The 25,072-nt window shown below is 40.1% G+C and overlaps 1 protein-coding gene across 1 annotated transcript; it reads right to left on the reverse strand.

The window, feature by feature from the left end:
- Nucleotides 1-15,761: 15,761 nt before the first annotated feature.
- On the reverse strand, nucleotides 15,762-19,026 carry LOC125252745 (olfactory receptor 52N2-like). The gene is made up of 2 exons (XM_048166304.1): nucleotides 18,897-19,026; nucleotides 15,762-17,540 (listed from the first exon to the last, which is right to left on the reverse strand). The coding sequence occupies exon 2, from the start codon at nucleotides 17,531-17,533 to the stop codon at nucleotides 16,592-16,594; it is 942 nt and encodes a 313-aa protein (XP_048022261.1). The 5' UTR covers nucleotides 17,534-17,540; nucleotides 18,897-19,026; the 3' UTR covers nucleotides 15,762-16,591.
- Nucleotides 19,027-25,072: the final 6,046 nt, after the last annotated feature.

Genomic DNA, 25,072 nt, shown 5'->3' on the forward strand with positions numbered 1-25,072 from the left:
CTCAAAATAGTTTCATGCATTTTAATGTGTGGCTTATATTGTTTTCTGTGACATAGTCATTACCCATTGGGGGGAGGGGGGTAGGGGGGACTATTTGTAGAATTTGTTGCCATGAGCAATGAGGCTGCTGATTGTGTGTTTATGGTAACAAGTAAAGTTACAACCTGCAAATCTTGAAAAATGATTTATGACACAATGATACATTTCTTTTATGAAATTTTGCAAGATACATATGCAACATCTTTTGAGGATGTAATGTTTTTTATTGCTTTTTTCAGCATTTTAAAGTGCCGAATGCAGAACAAATCATATAAAGCCAAATGTGAAGCCAATTATAATGTTTAAAAACTTTGGCTTTTGACAGTACGCATACGAGCTGTTAGCAGATGCAAAACAGCACTGAAGAGAGTCAGAATGCATCTTGCTATAGGAAGGAGATTGGAGGGGTTTTGGATTAGATCTGATTTTAACTATGGGTGGTGTTTCCATACTAAGATACCAAATGAAAACTAAAAACAATGCATTAATGATAGCACCTTTAACGTACTCGGTTACTAACGTAACCTCGGTTCCCTTAGGGTTAGGACAGAACGAGTACTGCGTCTATGTTTAGCTAGAAGCTATGGGGAAAACACCTTTTTGTCAGATTTCTGAAGACTTTTTCAATCATGCAGTGAAACTGCACGGCCATTGGTTCAGGCAGTTATAATAAAATGAACCAATGAAGAAGCCCACCAGAGCCCGCCAAAATGGGCGGGGCATCTGGCTATATAAGCATGCGTCTCGCATAGGATCTCGACTGAATTTTGGATTTCTGCAATTGGATTTCGACTAAAGTGACGACACAGAGTAATACAGTGAAACCTAGGTACTCCAAGGGGGGCTGAGAGCGTGTAGGAGATATGGCAATGCCAATAATCGATGCCCTGGACATAGTCGGAGTCATGTAAAATTCTAGCGAGTTCAAGCTATGGTCAAACTCAACTAAGACAAGACCTGTCATTAGAGATTGCCTTAGCTTTGTGACCGAATGCCCACTGGTGTGGCCCCCGAAGCACACAAAAAGCTGTTCTGACTGCCTGAATGAGGTGGAATGGTCAATGTAAGCTCTTAAAGCTCTGACTGTGCAGAGTAAGTTCAGCTCCTGATCGTCCTGAGGAGGAGGAAGTGCGGAGAAAGTAATCACCTGAGCTCTAAACATGGGGAGAGAACTTTGGGAACATAACCATGCCTTGACTTCAGGATGACCTTGGAGTCATTGGGCCTGAATTCAAGGCAGGAGGGGCTCATGGAGAGCACCTGCAAGTCTCCTACTTGTTTGACCGATGACAAAGCTAACAGCAGAACGGTTTTGAGTGACAGAGGATGTAATGTTGGCAGATTGTAAAGGCTCAAAGGGAGGGCCCTTAAGGCCCCTCAGAACCGTGGACAGGTCCCAGGTAGGGACAGTGAAGGGGCGAGGTGGGTTTAGACTCCTAGATCCCTTCAAAAAATGGACAACAAGGTTGTTCCTGCCCACCGACTGTCCAGCTATAGGAGCATGGAAGACTGCTATAGCCTTAACATAGACTTTAAGAGTGGAGGGTGTACGACCCTTATCCAACAACTCTTGAAGGAATGACAATATCAAGCATATGTCACATGCAGACAGGTCTTCATCGCGGGCTGTGCACCAAGAACACATTGCTTCATGACAGCATGTCCGCCCCTCTGTTCAATATGCCCCACACATACATTGCTTTCAGCAAAAAGCAGATTGCAACGTGCCCACTCCAGGAGACTCTTTACCAGAGTGTAGAGGGGTTTCTGCGTACTTTTGCGTGGGATTTCCCCAGACATCGCACACACTCACTGTACCCGTCATCAGCGTGCAGGGGTGCCCTGCACGAGCCACAGCTGTGGCACGACATTTTACACCTCTCAAGCAACACCATAGGCTAGGGAGAAAAGATGTGTCTTCAACCTAGATTTGAATGTGGATAATGTGGTAGAGGACCTGACAGAGAAAGGAAGTGCATTCCACAACTTGGGGGCCAAAGTTACAAATGCCCAGCCGCCCTTGGTTTTCAGACGGGAACGAGGAACTGGTTTGATGAGCGAAGAGATCTCACTGCAGAATAAGGTTGAATGAGACTGACAATGTAATCTGGTGCTAGACCATGCAAGGCTTTATAAACAGAGTAAAACCTTAAATTCGTCACTGTATTCAACTGGTAACCAGTGCAAGGAAGCGAGAACAGGTGTGATGTGGACTCTCTTCCCTGCACCTGCTAGAAGTCTAACCGCTGCATTTTGAACTAATTGCAAGCGATGGAGAGTGGATTTAGGCAAACCTTCATATAAGGAATTGCAATAGTCCAATCGTGATGTGATAAGTGCATAAATCACCAATTCTAAATCCTTTTTTGAAAGAAAATGTTTTAATTTGGCAGTAGACCAAAGATGAAAGAAGCTTACTTTAATAACAACACTTATCTCCTTATCGAATAGTAGGTCAGAATCAAAGATGACAGCCAGATTCTTGACTCTGTTGTGCAAAGTTAAAGACAGAGTACCTAACTGATTTACAATATTAGTGGTACACAATGAAGAGCTGAACACAATGGTCTCAGTTTTATTCCCATTTAGCTTGAGGAAGTTTTCAGACATCCACAGCTTTACTTCCTCAAGGCAAGAGGTGAGATTGTTTAGGCAGCTACCATCATTAGGCTTGACAGGGAGATAAAGGGTAACACTTTAGAATACTGATCCTTCATTAATGAATAACTACACAGGAACAAATGAGTAATGCATTACTAACACTCTAGTAACTACTATTAACTAACAAGTAACTCTGATGAATGAATTAGTAAGTAATAGTGCTCAGTTAAAGGTGGTAGTTCACTATTAGCTAATCAGTAACTAGTGTTTTTTTTTCATACCTCCCAGAGAACTCCTAAGAACTACTATATACAGGTTCGTAATTAATGTGAATAATGAATAATGTATAATTAATTCTAGAGTAAAGGCCTTGGTAACCCACTAGTAATGACTGAAGTATTACCAAATACTTAAGAAGGAATTACTAATTATTTGGATCAGTATTCTAAAGTGAAAAGCATGATAACTCTCTAGTAACTACTGTAGTCATTGTAAACTTTTGAGGTTTTTGTAAAGTATTGGATAGTAATAACTCAAGAGTTACTATATAACTCTAAAGTAACTACTTCTTTTTTGGACCAGTATTCTAAAGTGAAGATCATGGTAACCCACTAGTAATTACTTAAGTGTTACCAAATATATCATAAGGAATTACTGTACAAAAACATACAAAAACATCAAAGGTTTACAAAGACTTCAGTAGTTACTAGAGAGTTATCATGTTTTTCACTTTAGAATACTGATCCAGATAATTAGTAATTCCTTCTTAAGTATTTAGTAATACTTCAGTCATTTCTAGTGGGTTACCAAGGCCTTTACTTTAGAATTAATTATACATTATGCATAATTCATGTTAATTATGAACCTGTATATAGTAGTTCTTAGTAGTTCTCTTAGAGGTATGAAAAAACAGTAGTTACTGATTAGTTAATAGTGAACTACCACCTACAACTGACCACTATTACTTACTAATTCATTCATCGTAGTTACTTGTTAGTTAATAGTAGTTACTAGAGTGTTAATAATGCATTATTCATTTGTTCCTGTGTAGTTATTCATTAATGAAGGATCAGTATTCTAAAGTGTTACCAGATAAAGTTGTGTATCGTTCCGCATAACTGTGATAAGAGATGCCATACTTCTGAAAAATAGAGCCGAAAGGAAGCATATAAAGAGAGAAAAGCAAGGGGCTCAAAATGGAGCCTTGTGGGACACCCCATGTAATCGGTGTTGAAGATGAGTTGTGATTACCAATGCTGACAGAAAAGATTCGCCCTATGAGATATGAGGAAAACCAGCTTAATGCAACCCCCCTGGATACCAACCACTCTCTCAAGGTGGTTTAACAGAATGGAATGATCTATTATGTCAAATGCCATGCTGAGATCTAAAATAATTAAAATAGCACCATCGCCAGAATCCAAGGAACACAGAATATCATTGGTCACCTTTAGCAAAGCAGTCTCAGTACTGTGAAGTGACCTAAAGCCTTATTGAAATTTATCGAATATACTAAAAGTGGTCAAATAAGAATAGAGCTGCAAATAAACCACCTTTTCTAGAATTTTTGATAGAAATGGTAACTTTGAAATAGGCCTATAATTATTTACATCATCTGGGTCAAGAGAAAGTTTTTTTCAGGAGAGGCTGCACCACAGCATGTTTAAAGCCAGCAGGGACCATTCAATTAACTAGAGAGCTGTTTACTATGGCCAAAATGATGGGAGCAATAGAGTTAAAAACATTTTTAAGAAAACGCGATGGTGTGACATCCATAGGAGAGTTTGTAGGTTTCAATGATAAAACTATGTCTGACAATTGAGTGAGAGAGACGGGGTCAAAAAGCCTGAAAGAGCTTATAGGCAATGCAGATTCAGAATGAGTCACAGCTGGGACCACAATTTGTGTTCTAATATCCTGAATTTTATCAGCAAAAAAAATCAAGTAAATTTTCATATGTCTTGAGGGTTGCATTAGGATGGCTAAAGATGGCAGGGTTCATAACAGTATCTACTGTATTAAAAATTACCTTGGGCCTAAGGGTATTTTTAGCAATTATTTCTGAGAGATAATTAGATTTTGCAGTCCTGACATTGAACTTGATATTGTTTTAACCCTCTGGAGTCTGAGGCTGATTTGGGGCCTGGAGAAGTTTTGACATGCCCTGACATTTGTGCTTTTTTCAGTTGTTCATAAACATATTAATGGAAAAAGTGTCATTACACTGTATTCAGCACAAACTAGGCTACAATAATATGTGAGGAACATGTATGTACATGTTTGTGTTTTTGAAGGAATAACATTTATGCGTGGTTATTGAAAAAACAAAAAACTTAAGTCACTGAAATAAGGCCAAAAAAAGTATAGTAAATCTGTGTTTACAATACTTTAGGGTATTGGAGGTTGTAAACTAGAGTTTTTGCTTCAAAATTATGTAAAAATTATGCTGCCTACTCCTTCATATAAAACAATATATTGATTTAGTTTTTGTAAGACACTTTTTGCCAAGAAACACAGTATGCGTGGAGGCGTGAATCACCACTGAATAATGGGCCATTCTCACCTGAGAAGACAAAAGAATTGCATAGTAATGAGCTGAAATGACTTGCATATTAATGAGGCATTTCAGTCAGGTAGGCTGTGAAAAAAACCTTCTGTGATGTCTCAAGCTCATCATGATATATGAAACATACAGAAAAATATTATTACAATATAAAGTAATGGTTTTATATTATACTTTAAAATATAATGTATTTCTGTGATGCAAAGAGTCTGAATATAGGCTTTTAGTTTAAAAGCATGCACATTTGGAGAAATATTGGATTCTCATATGCTTATGTCAATTTTCTATACAGAGGAGTTATATTTATTTAATATTCATTGTCATTACTATGAGCGCTGGTGTTTTCAATTCATACTTGAAGTCGGAGGGCGCTCTCTGTGCATTTTTAGTCCACAAATTCATCTAAAAGAAGAAGAGGCTATTCCATGAATGGAGTTTCCAATTCATACTGCAGCCGGAGGGCGCTAAAGAAACAAAAACTCATCTAAAATTCATCTATAGAATAAAAGAAAACAGGAACTAACTACATGTCTTCTAGAGCTCGCTAACCATGACTTTTACATCCAGATAAACACTTTTCAAGACAATAAATACACGATTGAGACGATGAATGCATGTATTGCCTCTGAATTTGCGTCTGAATAGCGCTGGCTCCGTGGGCGTGGCCGCATTAGCAGATAATGAGCTGAATCACGGACTTCTGACATGGCTCTCTTTTCATACAGATTACATAAACACAGAAGGTTTGTTTTCGATTTGACTTACGATTTAAAACCTGACATCTTAACGTTTTTTTAGACATAAGTTTAATTTTTCTGTGATTAGTATTCACTAAGTTACAGTTCATTTTCTGAGAACTATCAGATTGGACTTCGTTCAGAGGGAGAGGAGAAATCACGCATCATGTTAGTTTTCTTTATTTTACAAAAAGCACAACATTTTGTTTTTACTCTGAGTGTATACAAATAAAAGAAGATATTCTATAGTTTCAATTGATATATTACTTATGTCTCTATGACAAAAAATGATGGAGTATTTTAAGTCTGTTTTGCTGCAATGTGAAAAAAAACCTGCAAAACGCGCCGGCGCGTTTTCAGACCTCAGAGTGTTAATGAATCATGAAACATTTCAAATGAAACCTTATGTTTATCTTTTTTCCACTTGCGTTCTGCTTTTCTACATTTCTGCCTAATGGAACGGGTCATTATGTTTGACTTGTTTTTATACCTCAGTAATTTTAGAGGAGCTACCTGGTCTAGGATGTCGGTAAAAGTAGTATTAAAGATTTCAATTAACAGTGTGGTGTCTGCAGTGCTAGTTATAACTTCTGTGATTTGAGGCAGATAAGTAGAAGCATATATCTCATCAAACTGTATGACAGTGGAGGAATGTATAGCACATGTAAGGTGCCGGCACACAGGGACTGAAAGAGTGGTATGTAGCTGCAGAGACTGAAATAAAACAAAACTATGGTCAGAGATCCCAGATTCTAATACCTCAAGATTAATTACATAACCAGAAGTTAATACAAGATCAAGAGTATGACCTTTTATATGAGTAGGACCTGAAACTAACTGTGTCAGATTAAACAAATCTACCATATTCAGGAATTCTTTGACTAAAGATTGTGTTCTGCAGCAGACATGAATATTGAAATTTCCCAGAATTAGCAGTTTGTCACTATGATTTACCAAAGATGATAGGAATTCTGAGAATTCAACAATAAAGTCCTTATTATATTTAGGCGGTCTGTAAATGAGAGCACAGAACACAGGGCATGTTAGATTCGATCTTCATTACCTGCACTTCAAAACTTGAAAAACCATCAACCGGCAAACGTTTCCAGTGATATTGATTTCTCTACACATTAGCTGGACCGCCACCACGGCCAACAGATCTTGGGGAATTTTTAAAGGTGCAGCTAGCCGGAGTCAGTTCTCCCAGAGAATTGACATCCCCTGTGGTTAACCACGTTTCTGTCAGAAATAAAAAGTCCAGGTCCTTGGAGCTAAAAAAGTCATTCAGTGTAAAAGATTTGTTAGAAAGAGACCTGGCATTAAGTAGTGCCATATTAATAGGAGAGGAGGCCAGAGTTTCAGATGAAGCTGATAAAGGTTTTATAGATGAGTATTCCAATGAGCGAATATGGTCCTTGTTGATACCGCCCTCTGTGGCCATCGATCTATTGGCGCGACAACGAGTAGTTGAGGGGTGCACTCCTGAATGATGTAATACCTCTGTTGGATTTATGGCAAGTATAAGACTTCTCATAGGTACGACGAGACCCCCGATGAATATAACAAGGGCGGCATGCAATTCCTAGAGCACCACAGAGTTCGTAGGTTTCCACGGGAGGTTGAATTCAAACTCAGCAGTTCCAAAGTTGTATAAGAATGCTTCCTATTTGTGCCGATGCACATTAGAGTAAGACGCAGTACGAGTTTAGTATCAAAAGGGAACTAGAGGTATTTACAGAATTCTGTGTGTAATTTTAAATATGGTTGAAATGAGGCACCAGTTCCATTCACATTAGGCTCCGTGAACAGAGTGTATTTATTAAATTTCACAAGTACTGAAACTCGATAATACCTGGGCATGACTCCCCCTCACTGCTTGATAGAACTAAGCCAACAAAACTCCATCTAACCATCAGAACTTGCCAAGAAAACACGAAAAGAATTTAACCAGATCAGCATGACACATCTGGTACAAGAAATACTCAAAATACATAGACACAGATAAAGATTGAGAAACCTTGTCGTACAATGCCCTTGCAGAAGGGAAAACGCTTTACTTTGTAACACTTTATTAGCTAATCTTAGCTAGCTATTGTACCCTGCAAAAGCTAGCAAACCTTTGTAAAAGGATAACATCACGAGCATCATTGTTCAATACCTTAGTGAAGAGATAAAGCTTACTTGAAAGTGCCCTACACACGAGATAGGGGCACGATAAGCAGCAAAATGCTTATGACCAGGCAGTAGGGTTGCCAACTTCAGCAAAGGAAAATAAGGGACAATCTTGGTTCTTTATAGGAAAATAAGGGACAGTATAAGGGACACTCAAAGTATTTGTACTGTACCACATAGTTTATGTCATTTCAATGTCTGAAGTGTGTGTATAAAAAGTCTCTTTTTCAAATCACTGCATTGAAGCTTCACTAATCTTTTGTTTCAAATCAGTGGTTCGGCTCGCCTATCAAACTGCCAAACTGCTGAAGTCATGTGACTTTGGTGCTCAGAACCACTGATTTGAAACAAAAGATTTGTGAAGCTTCAATGCAGTGTTTTGAAATTGCCCATCACTAGATATTGTTGAAAAGTCGTTATTTTGTTTGTACAAAGCAGAGAGAGTGAGAGAGAGTGTGAAAAATCCACATTCAAACCAAAATATCTGACTTCCTGTTGGTTGGAGCTAATAACTGTAAATTTGAAAGTTGTCTGGCTTAATGAGCTCAACATGTTTGCCAATGAGTTGTCAATGAGTTTGGTGACTGTAGGTTAAACTAACCCCCCACTTTCGTCAAAAGGTGGCGCTATAGAGGCCGTCCTCCCCTCCCATTTCTAAGGCTTTGCCCATGTCTACTGGATGACAATCCTGACATGTGTGTTGAGTTTCATACAATTCAAAGCATGCTAAGAGTCTCAAAAGCATCTAAAATAAATATTGAAGGTTGATCTGTTGCTATGGCAACAGTGTAAAAAATATCAAAAATCTTTTCACAGGTCTACATTCGCCATGTCTTGACATTATTCTAATGAAGTTTGAAGCAAATTTGGTAAAAATAAGAGGGTGATCTCAAAGCATTTTGAAAGTGACACACTTCCTGTTGCCGGTTGGTGGCGCTATAACTTTGACTTACAATAGTCACATCCAAGTGATCAGCCTCCTACAATGAACACGCTGTTGAAGTTTCATAAAAATCAATGTATGCAGAAATTATAACAAACATCCTGTTTCCCTTATCTCAACATAAATTCATTGTCTTACCACAACCAAACCATTCGAGATATCAAAAATCCACTCACAATTTTACATCCTCAGTGTTTTGACTTTATGCTGACCGAGATTGGTGGTGATTGGATTAATTTCCTAAGAGGAGTGTATCAAATTCCAAAGCATGCGTTTTTCAAACAACCCATAATAGCTGACTTCCTGCTGATTTATCTACACAAATGTGGGAGTTCAAGGCAGAGTTTCCCTACACAGGTTTATTTGCACAGTCTGATTTCCGAGCTGCCTTGGATGACAGAAAATTAAACCTTCCTCCTGCTGAGGCTCTACTAAACACCAACATCATTATGCCACATGTGTTTGTGGGAGATGAAGCTTACCCGATGAGAAATGACCTGCTGAAGCCTTACCCTCACAGACGACTACAGCATGAACAATGCATTTTCAACTCTTGCAACTATCCTGTGCAAGAGGTGTTGTGGAAAATGCTTTTGGAATTCTAGCAAACCGCCTCAGGGTGTTCTGCACAACCATCTGCCTTAATCCTGACAAAGCAATTACAATCACTTTACCTGCACTGTGCCTTCACAATTTCTTATGTTACAAGCAATCAGATGCCTACCTTCCACCTGGCTACGCTGACTGGGAGGATGAGAACCATCGGCTCCACGATGGGGCATGGAGACAAGAGAGAACCTTGCAGTCAGTGAACATGGGAGGAGGGAAAAACCCAACAATAGCTGCCAAAGAGCAACGTGAACCTCTTACTGATCTAAATTAGTGAAAAAATATTTACTAATGCAGACTGGAACATGCTGGAAGAGATACAAGAACTTGGGTAGGATAATCATTTTAATAAGGTTCGCACGATCTATTACAGAGAGGGAAAGGGAACTCCACCTAGCAATATCTCCCCAGCTGGCTGTGTACCATGACAAGATCAGTATGTCTAATGGATAAACTAAAAAAACAAAACAAAAAACACTTCACTGTCTATGTTTTCTGTATTATTATTGTTTTTTTTTTTTTTTTTTTTTATTACCAGCATGTTCTTGTAATGATGGGAGACTCAGGCAGGGGATCCAAATGCAGCGTTTTATTAAAAGTGAGCGTGGTCGTACAAGCAGGGTCAAACAGGAACAAACAGGAGCAATAAAGAACAGGCAGAGTCGTAGTCAGGGTACAGGCAAAGGATCGAGGCAGGCAGCAATGGGTCGTAAAACAGGAATCAGGCAGAAACAGTAACAAACAGGCAGACAGGGAAATAACGCTTAGAATTGTACACAGAGGCAACAAGACTTCGCGATCAGGTGAAGAGTGTGTGAGTCTTTTATAGTCCAGGTAATGCATGGCAGCTGGGTGTGGTGATTAGTGTAGTGATTGGTGGAGTGAGTGCAGGTGATTGGCAGAGAGGATTATGGGGAATGAAGTCCGGGAAGTGGCAGGAACAGACGGTGATCATGACATAACGCCCCCCTCCTGGAAGGCGCCTCCTCGCGGCGTAAAAGGAACAGCTAGGGAGGGGGGGTGGGTGCATTGGAGACTAGCATGTAGACAGGAACGGGGTCCCCAATGCAGATCCAGGAACTCGGGCAGCCACGGAGAGTCAGATGCCACGGGCAGCCACGGCGGGTCAGGAGCCTCGGGCAGCCACAGCGGGTCAGGGGCCTTGGACAGCCATGGCGGGTACGGTGGCTCGGGCGGCCACAGCAGGTCAGGTGGTTCAGGCAGCCACGGCAGGTCAGGTGGCTCAGGCAGCCACAGTAGGTCAGGTGGTTTGGGCAACCATGGCAGGTTAGGTGGCTTGGGCAACCACGGCAGGTTAGGCGGCTTGGGCAGCCGCAGCAAGACAGAGTCCATAGATGACCACGGTGGGTCAGAGTCCATTAATGGCCATAATAAGTTGCAGTCCAAAGGTGGCCGGGCATGGTCCCCACCCACAAGCTCCCCACCCTTAGGTATACTGGGCTTGGGCGGCGCTGGCAGAGCACGATGCTTGGGCGGAGCAGGAGAGACCTCTGGAGTGGTCTCCGGACCCACAGCGGGCTCTTGAAAGGCTTCTGAGCCTTGAAGAACGGAAGAAGCCTTCTTCCTCCTCCTCCTCCTCTTCCGAGGATGAGGCGATGGTTCACCGGTTGGAGCGGGTTCTGGAGCAGACTCACTGGCTGAAGCGGGTTCTGGAGCGGACTCACTGGCTGGAGCGGGCTCTGTGTTTACGGACACCGAAGGGGCGGCCATCTTGCCCGTGGGCACTGGCGAAGCGGCCATCTTGTCCATAGCATCCAGAGATTCAGAGCGCATAGCAACCGGCGAACTTGAGTGCGTTGCAACCAGCGAACTTGAGTGCGTTGCAACCGGTGAACTAGAGTGCGTTGCAACCAGCGAACCTGAGAGCGACGCGGCCGACTGGCTTGAGAGCGAAGCGGGCGGCTGGCTTGGGTGCATAGTGGCCGGCTGGCTTAGGTGCGAAGCGACCGGCTGGCTTGAGAGCGAAGCGGTCGGTGGAGGTTTGGGAATGCCAGCCGCTCGTACTGAAGACAGTGGTGGATCAGCCACACTGTAACGCAACCCTCTCCGCTCCCTGACTGATCTCGAGATGAGACGTGACTCTGGGCGATCAGCGGAGACGTGGCGTTGCTCTGGGCGATCAGCGGAGATGGGACGTTGCTCTGGGCGATCAGCGGAGACGTGACGTTGTTCTGGGCGATCAGCGGAGACGTGACGTTGTTCTGGGCGATCAGCGGAGACGTGACGTTGCTCTGGGCGATCAGCGAAGACATGGTCTGGTGTGGTTGTTGTGGTAACCGCCATCTTGTGAGTGTTGTCTTTAGTGGCCGCCCTTACGTGATTCAGTGTGGTGTCGCATTTTTCCACGACACCCACAGTAAAAGTTGAACCAACTGTGAGCAGGGCAAAGTCCAGAAATTCCACGAACGACCCTCGGGGACCATTGGTGAGTAAATAGTCCTTTAGTGGTTCATTTAATCCATAACCAAAGAAGTCAATAAGGGCACAGTCTGGCAGATCAGATAAATGAGCAAAATCCAGAAACTTCTGAATATGTGCCTCGAGGGTACAATTACCTTGACGCAGGTTGAAAAGACACCATGCTGGGTCCATGCTGAGGCTGGAAACGCTCGTGGAAGCTGCTGGATCTTAGTGTGGCGAAGTCTTCTGTAATGATGGGAGACTCAGGCAGGGGATCCAAATGCAGCATTTTATTAAAAGTGAGCGTGGTCGTACAAGCAGGGTCAAACAGGAACAAACAGGAGCAATAAAGAACAGGCAGAGTCGTAGTCAGGGTACAGGCAAAGGATCGAGGCAGGCAGCAATGGGTCGTAAAACAGGAATCAGGCAGAAACAGTAACAAACAGGCAGACAGGGAAATAACGGTAGTGATGGCCGATTTTGAAACACTGCTTCATGAAGCTCCGAAGCTTCATGAATCTTTTGTTTCGAATCAGTGATTCGGAGCGCATATCAAACAGCCAAAGTCACGTGATTTTAGTAAACAAGGCTTCATTACGTCATCACTGTTTCGAAATTTCAATGGTTCACCGGTAGAGGGCGATGATAAAGTGAAGCCATGAATCAAGTAGATTCACTGAGAGCTATTGAACAAGTGTCTAGAGCTTTACCCTATGGTTTTACCTGATCTCTGATCAGTTTTATACATTTGTAGATGTTTTAATTAGATATTAGAATAATTAAAATGAATAATGGTAGTTATTAATCTCTTATTGGCCTGTTTAGCTTGAGCCATGGAACAAAGAAACAAGCCTTGAAAATTGATAAAAGAACACAAATTATACAGACACTCTCTATTTAATCTTATTAAATGATTAGTAAATTGCATTTGATTGATTTTACTGTCAATAAAACTTTTGCAATAGATTTGTTAAAGGGTATTTTTAATGCATGTTTGGCCAGAATTTGTTGCATTTACACTGTTCTGACCACTAGGGGTCACCGTGGAGACAGGTGTCAGATTGTTTCGAAGCCTCGACACATCTCGACACATCACGGCACATTTGCTTCAACTGCTTCAGTGTTTCACGAAGCCTCGATCTGCCCATCACTAAATAACGCTTCGAATTGTACACAGAGGCAACAAGACTTCGCGATCAGGTGAAGAGTGTGTGAGTCTTTTATAGTCCAGGTAATGCGTGGCAGCTGGGTGTGGTGATTAGTGTAGTGATTGGTGGAGTGAGTGGAGGTGATTGGCAGAGAGGATTATGGGGAATGAAGTCTGGGAAGTGACAGGAACAGATGGTGATCATGACAGTTATATAAAACATTAAACATTTTACAAAACATTAACACGTCAAACATTCTGAACAAGTGAAACATAAAATATGAATTCCACAGTTTAGATTTTCTTATCCCAGACATTGTTAAATATTTAATGCCGCCAAGATGCTCCTCTGTCGGTCACGGATCATGGAAAGTGAAACTCAACTCTGTCACAGGGGTGGTTGGATTTATTCATGCACATTAAAAATGTTTATTAAAAGCTTCTTTCTTTTCACATTTTTATTTATAGCATTATCATAATTGGCTGTATATTAACTTATTGGGAGAAAAATGGTAGTTCTATGTGAAATCAGACATTGATATCTCGTCTCATAACACCTATGCAAATATTGGACTGTGAGATTGGTAGTCGAATCAGGCTCCTCCTATAAAAGCATCGAATGGTCGACTATTCAGGGTCACCCCTAAAACTGTGTTTTATTGAAATAAAAAAAAATGCAGTTTCCTGTGATGGGTAGAGGAGTAGGGGTAGTGCAGGGGGATAGAATATACAGTTTGTACAGTATAAAAACCGTTACATGGGATTTCCGGTTTGGTGGGATGGCGTAGACACACGTTAAGTCTCGCTCCCGTATATTTTTGTCTATGATTGCTTCAAAAACCCCACATTTTTTTTCCATTTTGCTACCAAGTGAACAACATTTTTGTTACATACAGGTGCATCTCAATAAATTAGAATGTCGCGGAAAAGTTTATTTCTTTCAGTAATTCAACTCAAATTGTGGAACGCGTGTATTAAATAAATGCAATGCACACAGACTGAAGTACTTTAAGTCTTTGGTTCTTTTAATTGTGATAATTTTGGCTCACATTTAACAAAAACCCACCAATTCACTATCTCAACAAATTAGAATACTTCATAAGACCAATGAAAAAAAAATAAAAAAAAAACATTTTTAGTGAATTGTTGGCCTTCTGGAAAGTATGTTCATTTACTGTATATGTACTCCATACTTGGTAGGGGCTCCTTTAATTACTTTAATTACTGCCTCAATTTGGCATGGCATGGAGGCGATCAGTCTGTGGCACTGCTGAGGTGGTATGGAAGCCCAGGTTTCTTTGACAGTGGCCTTCATCTCATCTGCAGTTTTTGGTCTCTTGTTTCACATTTTCCTTTTGACAATACCCTGTAGATTCACAGTGAACCAACACCAGCAGATGACATTGCACCCCAAATCATCACAGACTATGGAAACTTAACACTGGACTTCAAGCCAATTGGGCTATGAGCATCTCCACCCTTCCTCCAGACTCTAGGACCTTGGTTTCCAAATGAAATTGCGTCCAATCTTTTGACTGGTACTGTAATTTAAACTATAATAGGCCTATACAAAATTTTCTTCACATGTGCAATAATACGTGCCTGCATGAGATCACAAAAATCATGTTTTTTTTTTATTATATTACCATTAATACCTTTTTCATCATGGTCACAGAGGGTTTTTTCACATAGCCTACCTGACTGAAAGGCTCATTATGCTAGTCATTATGCAGGTCATTGTGCGGGTCTTTGTCTCAGGTGTGAATCACAGCATTATTCATGAAGATTCACTCCTCCACGCATACTGTGTCTTACAAGATTCACGCCTCAACACAAAAAGTGTCTAACAAAATTTCAATCAATATATTGTTTTATATGAACGAGTAGGCAGAATAATTATTACATTTTTTTGAAGCAAAAACTCTAGTCTACAACCTCCAATACCCAGAAGTCTTGTGAACATATATAATATATAATATTAGTTTTGTGGCCTTATTTCAGTGACTTAAGTTTTTTTGTTTTTTTCAATAACCACGCATAAACGTTATTCCTTCAAAAATACAAACATGTAGATACATGTTGCTCACATATTATGGTAGCCTAGCTTGTGCTGAATACAGTGTAATGACACTTTTTCCATTAATATGCTTATGAACAACTGAAAAAAGCACAAATGTCAGGGCATGTCAAAACTTCTCCAGGGCTTTCAACTTGAGATTTGAATCCGTGGTGGAAGGAAGTAGTTCTTCACAAAAGAGGGTTTTCAAAGACAAACCGTTTCTTATTTATTTACACACTCGTGCCGTTGAACTGTTGTATAAACACAATATCACACTCGTAGCCGTGCAGTATGGCTGTATATCAGCACGCTGTGTACGCCCAAATCACAGCCGTGCTGATATACAGCTATATCGCACGGCTACTCGTGATATTTCTCGTATTCAAATATATATATATATATATATATATATATATATATATATATATATATATATATATATATATATATCTTATGCATATGTTGTGATTATTTTATGCTTATTTTAATTCATTTTCTATGTAAAGCACTTTGAATGAATAAACTTGCCTTGCCTAATTCATAGCATTCTGTGCATTTCTTGGTGACACAAAGCTTGAGCCTTTGACTTCTTTAGAAACTCTTTGCATTGGTAGTGAAGGAAAAAAAAAAAAAGCTAAATGTCTTTTTCTAAAATGTATACTTTCAATATGAATCTCTTGACTATATAATGATTGTATAAAAGCAGTATTACTCGATCACATCTGATCTACCTGCCACTGGTAATCATTCTACAGGTGTTGCCCACTTGTTTGAGGTATATCTTAATATTACAAAGTCCACAATGTTGTTTGTTCAGTGTGGTTGCATGACATTTTCAAGTTGGTACTAAATTTAATGAAAATCATGATATAATGGAAAGTAGTATTAAAAGAAGAAAATTTTTTTCAGGCAGGGAAATTTATGTACATTATGGATTTGTGTGACTTGCTGAATGTCTTCTTTGTTTATTTTTTTATTTTTTTATTTGGCATCATATATGTCTTAATTTCTAAATCATATATGCCCCTTTATGCTTCATATATAATTTATTACTTCTTCACTTCTGACCCGAAGTAGGGTGTTATTATTAGTGCATATTTTGTAGCACCACTGTTCACATTAATCACAAGGTTTTTAGCTGATGCCTCCTATGCATATATTGTTATATACAGTAGGCTATTTACACAAGTAATGTTTAGAATGAACAAAATGCAGACACTATATATGTATCATTTAAACTTTATCATTAGCATTTAATGAAAAGTTATAATAAAACAAAATATATGTAATGTAACAAAAATCACATTGAGTTAACTTTACTTTTATAAAAAAGTTTAAACAGTCTCTGTCTGATTTCCTTGGCTTGCAAACCATATATTATGGGATTCAAGCTTGGTGGAATAACATGGAACATTATACTAGATAAATTTCTACTTTCAGTGTATGCAGGGAAACGGTGAAGAAAAATTGTGGTGAATCCAGAAACCATCATGATTATATAAACAGCCAGGTGAGCACTGCAGGTTTTTATTGCTTTGCTGTTGGTTGCTTTGTTTTTGCTTTTGAAGCATACCATCACTATTCTGAGATATGTGAATACCACACTCCCCAATGAGGATGTTAGTAAAACTACAGTAAAAGTTAATCCATATACATTATTAATCGTTGTATTTTCACAGGACAGTTTAAATAGTGAAGCGTTGTCACAAAACAGATTTTGAATCACAGATCTACAGTGAGAGAGACGCACACTGAGGCCGATCAGAATTCCCACCAGCACTACTGCAGCACCCCAGGCTCCTGCTGACAGTTTAACCACCATATTATTGCTCATTATAGTTGGGTATCGCAATGGATTGCAAATGGCCACATATCTGTCAAAGGCCATGATCATTAGAATAGTGTGGGATGCGGTTCCATACACATGTCCAAAAAAAGCTTGGATAGCGCACTCCGCATATGTGATGTAGCGCTCAGAGGGGTCTGTTAAAATTTGACTCATCAAGCGTGGCAAAAGAACAATTGTCCCTAATACATCATTCAGTGGCAAATTGCAGAAAAGAATATGCATAGGTTGATGTAACCTTTTTTCCACTGAGATCTGAATCAAAATTCCAATGTTAGATACTATAATAAATATGTAAGCAAGCAAAAAAAGCATGAATGCGAGATGATTGGACAGATGTGTAACTTGTAGTCCTTCCATTAGGAGTATGCTGTATCTGAATGTCAGGTTGTCCATCTGTGACCTAAACAAAACATACATTACAGTACAGGGCTGCGTTTTCCAAAAAGCATTGTATAAGCCTAAGTAGATCGTAGAGACAGCAGATTGTGGTATCAACTTAAGCTTATGATGCTTTTGTGAAACACAGACTAGAGTCAGAACAGGAATTAATGCAGCACATACAGTATGTACTATGTAATATCAAATACTTAACAAGAACAGAAGTAACAATGCCAAAAAAAAAAAAAATAATAAAAATAAAAATCTTTACATTGTAATTTTCACATTGTGGCCAAAAATAACAATTTTTGCTAATCCCTCTACGCCCGTTTCAAACTGCAAGCTTGAGCAGCGCGTGAGCTTAACTACATCCTCACTTCAGCTGCAGAGACGCGTGAGTATTCACACTGCAAGTGTTTGTACAGCGTCACAGCAGCGGCTCCAAGGCAAGCTACATATAAAGTGAGCATTTCTTTATAAAGACAACTATAAATTTGTTTTTATAAGTTGGTCATTTATAAGCTAGTCTTGAAAGTTTGTTAACATGTGGAGTTGTGCAACATTCCCATGTAAATAAATAAATAAAAGCCTCCTGTCATCCATTAATGCACACGAATGAAGTAATCTTTGTGTTTTACATCATCTGCCGCGTGTGCATGTTTACAAGACAGCAAACCTGACGAAAAAAGACAGCAAACTCGGGTTTGATTTGGGTAGTTCAAGAGCCTATACCTGTCATTGTAACAACTAAAAGAATGTTTATATATCATATTTTCTGGCTAGTTTACTTTAGTTTTTATAATACACCATACTTTCATCCAAACAGAATTAAAAACAAGTTTAAATGAGTAAATGTTCTATAAATAGTTTTTATTCTAATATCTATCTATCTATCTATCTATCTATATATATATATATATATATATATATATATATATATATATATATATATAGTTTTATTTCTGACATAGTCAAATTCTTGTTAAAACACACTAGACATGCTTATTCTGTGCATTTTTTAGCACCTTTAGTGTGAAATCATATTTACTTTGTCCATCAGAAGTGTACTTTCACTTTAATTGACCGTCAGCAGCGCAGCAAAAATAGACTTGGCGCCGAAACCCCCGCTTTACTGCTGCTCACGCGACGCTCCTGCTTACGCGACGCTCCTGCTTGACGCTGACGCGCTGCTCCTGCTCCCGGTGTGACTGGTTAACATGCATGCCGAAAAAAATACGCGCTACTCACGCTTGGTGTGTGAAACCAATTCTTATAAACTTTTATCCACAGCAGCAGGTATGAATTATTTGATAGTTGCTGATAATGAAAAATAGAACCACCCCTTAACTGTGTACCCCACTGATGCATGTATACTTACCAAGATAGATGACTGATAGATAAATAGTTGTCGCTTTAGTTTAATATATAGTGGCACACAGCTGTTGCATTCCCTTTAACTTGGTGATCATGAGATTCAATAGCAAAACCTTCATTCAATAGCAAAACCTGTTTCAGAGGAGTTGACTTGACCATTTTATATGTGTGTCACATAAAAACTTTTTTTTTTTTTTTTTTTTGTCATACCCCAGGGTGTAAAACAATTCTCTTTTGCTGTGATTGGTGGACTACTGATCATGTTTGCTTGTACTGTAATGTGCTGTAAAGATGTTTAGGGATCCAAGCTCTGAAGGAGCTGGAATCCCATTTTGTTTGTACTTGTTAAAAACAACTTTTTTCTCTCTCTCAGAGAACTTAAATTGTAAAGAGACATTATGGACTTAAATGAAAAACAGATTTAATTTAGACTTTCATTCACATATAAACATTGATCAGCGAGCACTCAAATATGGTAAGCGAAAACTCATGTAGGGGAGAAAGGGGCACAACCTAACGCTTTTTGACTTTCTCAGTTTGTGTAAATCTGCTTAGAGTTCAGGGAATTTATTTTGTTCCACATTAATTTCACACATGTCTGGTACAAATATGTGGCATTTTTTTCATTAATACAGTGTATACTTTTTTTCTTTATTTACCCTGAAAGAAGGGAAGTGAAATGTGACAACATGCCCCATAGGTGGAGCACATTGTAACATGTGATGCGGCATGTTGTAACATGACCATATGACAGCTAAAATTTTTATCTGACTTAATTAAAATATATATATGACAAACTAAAATATTTTGTCAATAAAGACAATAATTATTTTTTTCATATAAAATAATAGCATTTTTTTTAGAAATTCAAATTTAAATAATTTTGTAGTTTGACAATGAACACACTCCAAAACAGCTATACAGCACTGGTCAAAACAATACAGGCAAACAGATTAAGAAACATATTCAAACATTCATACAAACACAGAGCTGAACAAAAACACTCCTCTCCCTCCACTCTCAGCTCTCACAGAACACAAGAAAAATAGACGAGCCTGAACATTTCTTGAAATAATATTTTCTGGATGTTCAGGTTCTTCCTCTCAGTCTTTATTCGCCATTTTTCCCATAGTTTATCAACAGAAATTCATAAAAGTTGATTATGCCAGTTGTATCGTAACTGTATAGAATAGTATAGCTCTAATAGCGGGGCACATTGTAACATAGGGTTACAACGAACCCTATCTGTGCAACTGGAATTTAAACCTGGTTAGTGTCTTCTGCTAGTCAGTGAAGCATTAAAGAACTACCCAAACTGCTAAACAAGAGATTGGAGATTAAAATAATATCAGATTTGTCTAATTTTAAATAAAAACAAAAAATATAGATGAAAAAATAGCTTAAGACATTTACTTTTGCTATTGTTAAATAAATGTTCAGTGATATCTTCCAAAGATTTTTGATTTTTGGCGCAATTTTTTTCTATATTGTCGATATGGCAACTAGTAAATATGCTAAGTTTCTTCATGCTAGCATGTGTTGAAGTATTTAAACCATGTGTGTTACAACTAACCCCACGTTAGTTTGTGCCCCGCGCTCCCCTATGCTTGCTTGTTGCGTGAGAACAAACCTCATTTGTTCTTGCAGAAGCTCAATTGTGCTGGCGGCACACTCAAGAATTAACCTCATTGGTTCTTGCATGTCAAGTATGCTTGAGCTTCCATTAACCAAATTTGAGTGCTTATTTGCTGATCAGTGTTTATATGTGAATAAAAGCCTAAATAAAATCGTTTAATCATTTATAACGATTGTGTCTCTTCAGAAGTCATTTTCATTTTTCATTTACAAGTGGAGAGCATTCAGTTAATCAACTCAACCAATAACAAGAGGTATAAATACAGCAGACTTACCTCTGTTCATCTTAGAGTTTATCAGCAGCATTAGGCCCCACACTACATTCCCAACATGTCCGAAAGTGAGCTCTCGCAGTCCAATTGAAAAAAACAAAAAAAACAAAACACTTTTTTCCGCAATCTTTATCGCACCACTGCTGATCCCTCGGCATTATCTTGCAGGTGTCAGCCCAAACAAAACAGCCAGCACGCTGAGGCCTACCACCGGCAAAACAACGGCGATCTCTTTCCGCGACTTTCTCATTTTCAGCCCATCCAATCCTTCCAGACATAAAGAAATGGACAAATAAAATCCCTCGAACTGTAAGTTTGTGTCTCAGGCAATGCTGCCCTAATCCTACAAAGGAATGGGCCTTCCTCCAGTGTGAGGCCACTGCAGCAGGCCCTCAACAAGCCGTGCCACAGATTCATTTTCAGCCAGCTTCCACTCTCCACCCGCGCTAGCTCAAAACCATAAGAACACGGCACAAATCCTTTTCTTTTTGCTGCCCCTGTTTGTATTTCGCTATGCTTCAGTTGTTAAATCACAATTTATGCTATCTGGATACTCAATTTCAATCAGAAGAAATGCATGTTTTAAACCGTTTTCATACAAGTGATTTGCCATTTCTTTTCTAACGTGCTGCTTCCTTGTATCTTAAACGCACGTGTAAAAACAGCAGCTGTCCTATGATTTATAAGCACAATCGATTAGAAACTGAAAGTTATATAGCGTTATGTGTTTCTGTTTTGAAGTGACTCAAACCCAGCTTCACTATCATTAAAGAGACGCTGCACAGACTGGTAGGACAAATTCATACACGCATTCGTTCTCACTTATGGATTCAAATAAATTCTACGTCATCTGTATCTGATAAGTAACTTAAAGACTTAAAGATAACTGATGAAAATAAACTGTTAATATGAGGGTTCCTCCTAGTGATGGGAGAAACAAAGCTTTCGAAACTTTGAATCAATTGAACCAATTGCTTCGCAAAATGATTTAATGTTTTGCTCAAAATGTCACCCGCTGGTGACGTCTGCTAGTCAGAAGGGCGTAAATGCACCGCATTCAGTTCAAGCATGCATGGAAAACATTTTTCTAACCAATTACAATTGTTTTATTGAAAGTGTCAAATGCTATTAGCAAATGATCTAACACCACTATATATGAAGTGTTGGTTTTATTTTATTAAATTGTTGTTGAATTTATCTTGTTTTGTTTGTTTTATTGAGGTCGCAGCAACATCAGAGCCCAGACTTTATCTGAAATTCAGGCTGCTGGCTCCAAAGGCGGACCCAACCCCAACCTATTCACTTTTCCAGTTATTTGTTACGCATAGGAGCAGCAACCAAGTCAAGTCATCTTTATAGTGCTTTTTACATGCAGGCTGTGTCGGAGCAGCTTTACATTGATAGCTAGAAAATCATTTTGGCTGCTCAGCAGCTCAAGAAGAAAATGGTGTCATTGTCCAGCTTAAGTAAGTTCAGTAATGATTCATTCCGATGTAAAAATCATTAGTTAAAACATTAGTTATTCATTGTTCATTTATCTATACAACAGCTCTGGAGGAAACAATGATGTCATCATCCAGTTCGATTCAGTTCTCATTCAATGGTGTTAATGAAGGCAGATCAAAACTTTGTTGAATATCAAGTGTCCCCAACTAAGCAAGCCAGAGGTGACAGTGGCAAAAGGCCCCAAAAGACCACTCACAGCATCAGCGAGCCTGGGCCATGCTGCAGATTCCTCCGCAGTGGCTCAGTCTTTCGCAGTCTTTTTTTCCCGCTGCAGCGCCACATACATCAGGCTGCCTCCGCCAGCAGCGCAAACTCAAGCATTTCAACACCCGTATTCAACCATCTCTAACCCCCTCCCACTTTCCATAGCCGGCCGCTCCAGCTGCTCAAATAAGCGTGAGGCTGCCTCCGCTTGCTGCACAAGTCCACACTTCTCACCGTCACTCTGCTTTTCCTCCTTATATGTCCCCCTTTATTCCTCCCGAAGCCCCAGAGACCGATTTAAGTGTGAGGCTGCCTCCGCTGACAATCGCAGCCCCAGTTCTTAAGCTCTCTCCTCCAAACTAAATGTCATTATTCTCTTTTTACAGTGATACCTATGCCCGTACCATCAAATGCCATCGCCTCAGAAACATCCCCAGCAACTCACAACATCAGAGCACAAATTCTGGCTGAAATTCAGGATGCTGGCTCCATAGGTGGATCAATTCCCAACTCTGTGCTCAAACAACAAATCTTGGCACTAACAAACTTTTTAACTGGAAGAATTGCCTCCCACTGACGGCAGCCATCAGCTTACATTCCGGAGAAGGGAAAACACAGCTGCCTACATCCAAAAGGATTAGAAATAATATGCCTCCTCTGGTTGAAGAATCTACCTGCTGCACAAACTGCCACAGACTTCTACAAAGGATTGCAGTTCTTGAAACAAAGTTACTTGCGGGACTACCAAGCCAGAAGCAACACACAACAGAGCTTCGTCATGGACGTCCTCAGCACACAGTCGATGAGTCCCGTGAATCTAATGCTCCTAAACAGACCATACTGACTGGCGAAACTGATCAACATACTAATCGATGGCACAAACAGGGAGCGAGACCCAAAGGCACCCGAGACATCAGATTGTCATGAGTATCACATATTGCAGTAGCATCCTCTACCCCAAACACTAGCTCCCTACCACCGCCAATACATCTGGAGAACAGATTTGAAGTGTTAATGAATGTGGGTGAGGAATCTCCAGACATGATGAATGTGGGTGAGGAATCCCCAAACCTGATCGGACACAGATCAAATCAGCCAGCAGCTAACACCGATGCGAACTGCCGCTCAACTTCGAGCAGACAGCGGCACTCAGTTCATAGAGCAGCCGAGCCCAGGACTCTGATAGTGGGTGACTCTATTATCAGAAACATTAGCAGCAGGGATACAACTACATGCCTTCCACAAGCAACAGTTTCTGATGTAAACAGGGAACTTAAGAGCATTCTGATGAAATATAAAACTGCAAATCGACTAATCATCCATGTGGGGAAGAATGATATTCAGAAGGAGCAGTCAGAACTCCTTAAAAGGGATTTAAATGAACTTTTTGAAATGCTTAGAAGACTAAAAGTTCAGTCGTTCATCAGTGGACCACTCCCAACAAGAGGAACAAATAGATTTACACGGTTGCTTGGGCTTAACACATGACTGCAAAAAAATCTGCAACGTAAAGGGACTGAATTTCATCGACAACTTGTAACAAGTGGAATTAGGTACTGCTCCTTTAAGGCGGAATGCACTCTCTCTCACTCACTGATGAGTGGGCAGTATATTGATGGAGCGCGAACCGTGAGCATTGCATGTGTGCATGATTTATCTTTGTTGCTCTTTGCCGCTTATTTCTTTTGTTTTGTTCAGTAACGAAGTTGTCAGTGAAGTGTTGCAAACTGCCCCATGTGTTCGTGGGAACGGTGCTGATAATAAACCCCATGTGAAACGTCAGATAGCCTACGTAAGTTTTGCTTGCACTTGGCTGCAACCATTCAGTCCAGCTATCCGGTCTCTCTCTCTGTATAAAGCGTTATAAAACTTCAATCTTTTCTGGAGTCAGAGACAAATGTTCACTCATGATGGCCTGCACCCAAACAAACTGGGCTCAAGAGTGCTAAAGGACAATATCTACTTCTGCCTCCATCATCCTTCAGCAGTGTGTGCAAATCCACTCAACCTGAATGGCACAAACACACCTGGACAGAGTACAACTGACCACAGGACTTTTCAGCACCTGAATGGACATGCGGTTGACACATCCCACAAGGTCAATGATAACACCACGCAGCCACAACAACCACTGCTCACGGACACAATCCTGACTGTGCCCTGCCCACCGAGCTCACCGATAGACAGTGACATGTTAGAACTGCTCCAAGATCCAAGAGCAACAGCCCCTCTCACCGGACACGTTATCCCTCTCTCCAGCATCCCCTCTTCTGTGCTTCTCAGAGAAAATGGAGGAACTGGTGTATGCTGGAACCAAACTCTCCCACTGTTTTGCTGCGAGCCCCCAGATATCAACAAAAAAGCGAGCCCCGAAACCACCAAAACCTGTGGGCCCAGCTCGGCCTCCCCCTCCTCCTGCGAGAGCTCTTCGGCCCCTGCCACAACACCAGGGCCCACACCCTCCTCCATCTCCATTATGCTTCTAAATGAAACATGGCTTGAAGACAGTTGCAGTTCAACAATCCTGAATGAAACAGCCCCTCCTAACTTTACTTTTATGAGT

This window comes from Megalobrama amblycephala, linkage group LG18 (assembly GCF_018812025.1).
Source record: "Megalobrama amblycephala isolate DHTTF-2021 linkage group LG18, ASM1881202v1, whole genome shotgun sequence".
NCBI lineage: Eukaryota > Metazoa > Chordata > Actinopteri > Cypriniformes > Xenocyprididae > Megalobrama > Megalobrama amblycephala.

Bases quoted from the DNA above. Each gene is read 5' to 3' on its own strand.
- LOC125252745 (XM_048166304.1), bottom strand. From the start codon at position 17,533: ATGGACAACCTGACATTCAGATACAGCATACTCCTAATGGAAGGACTA.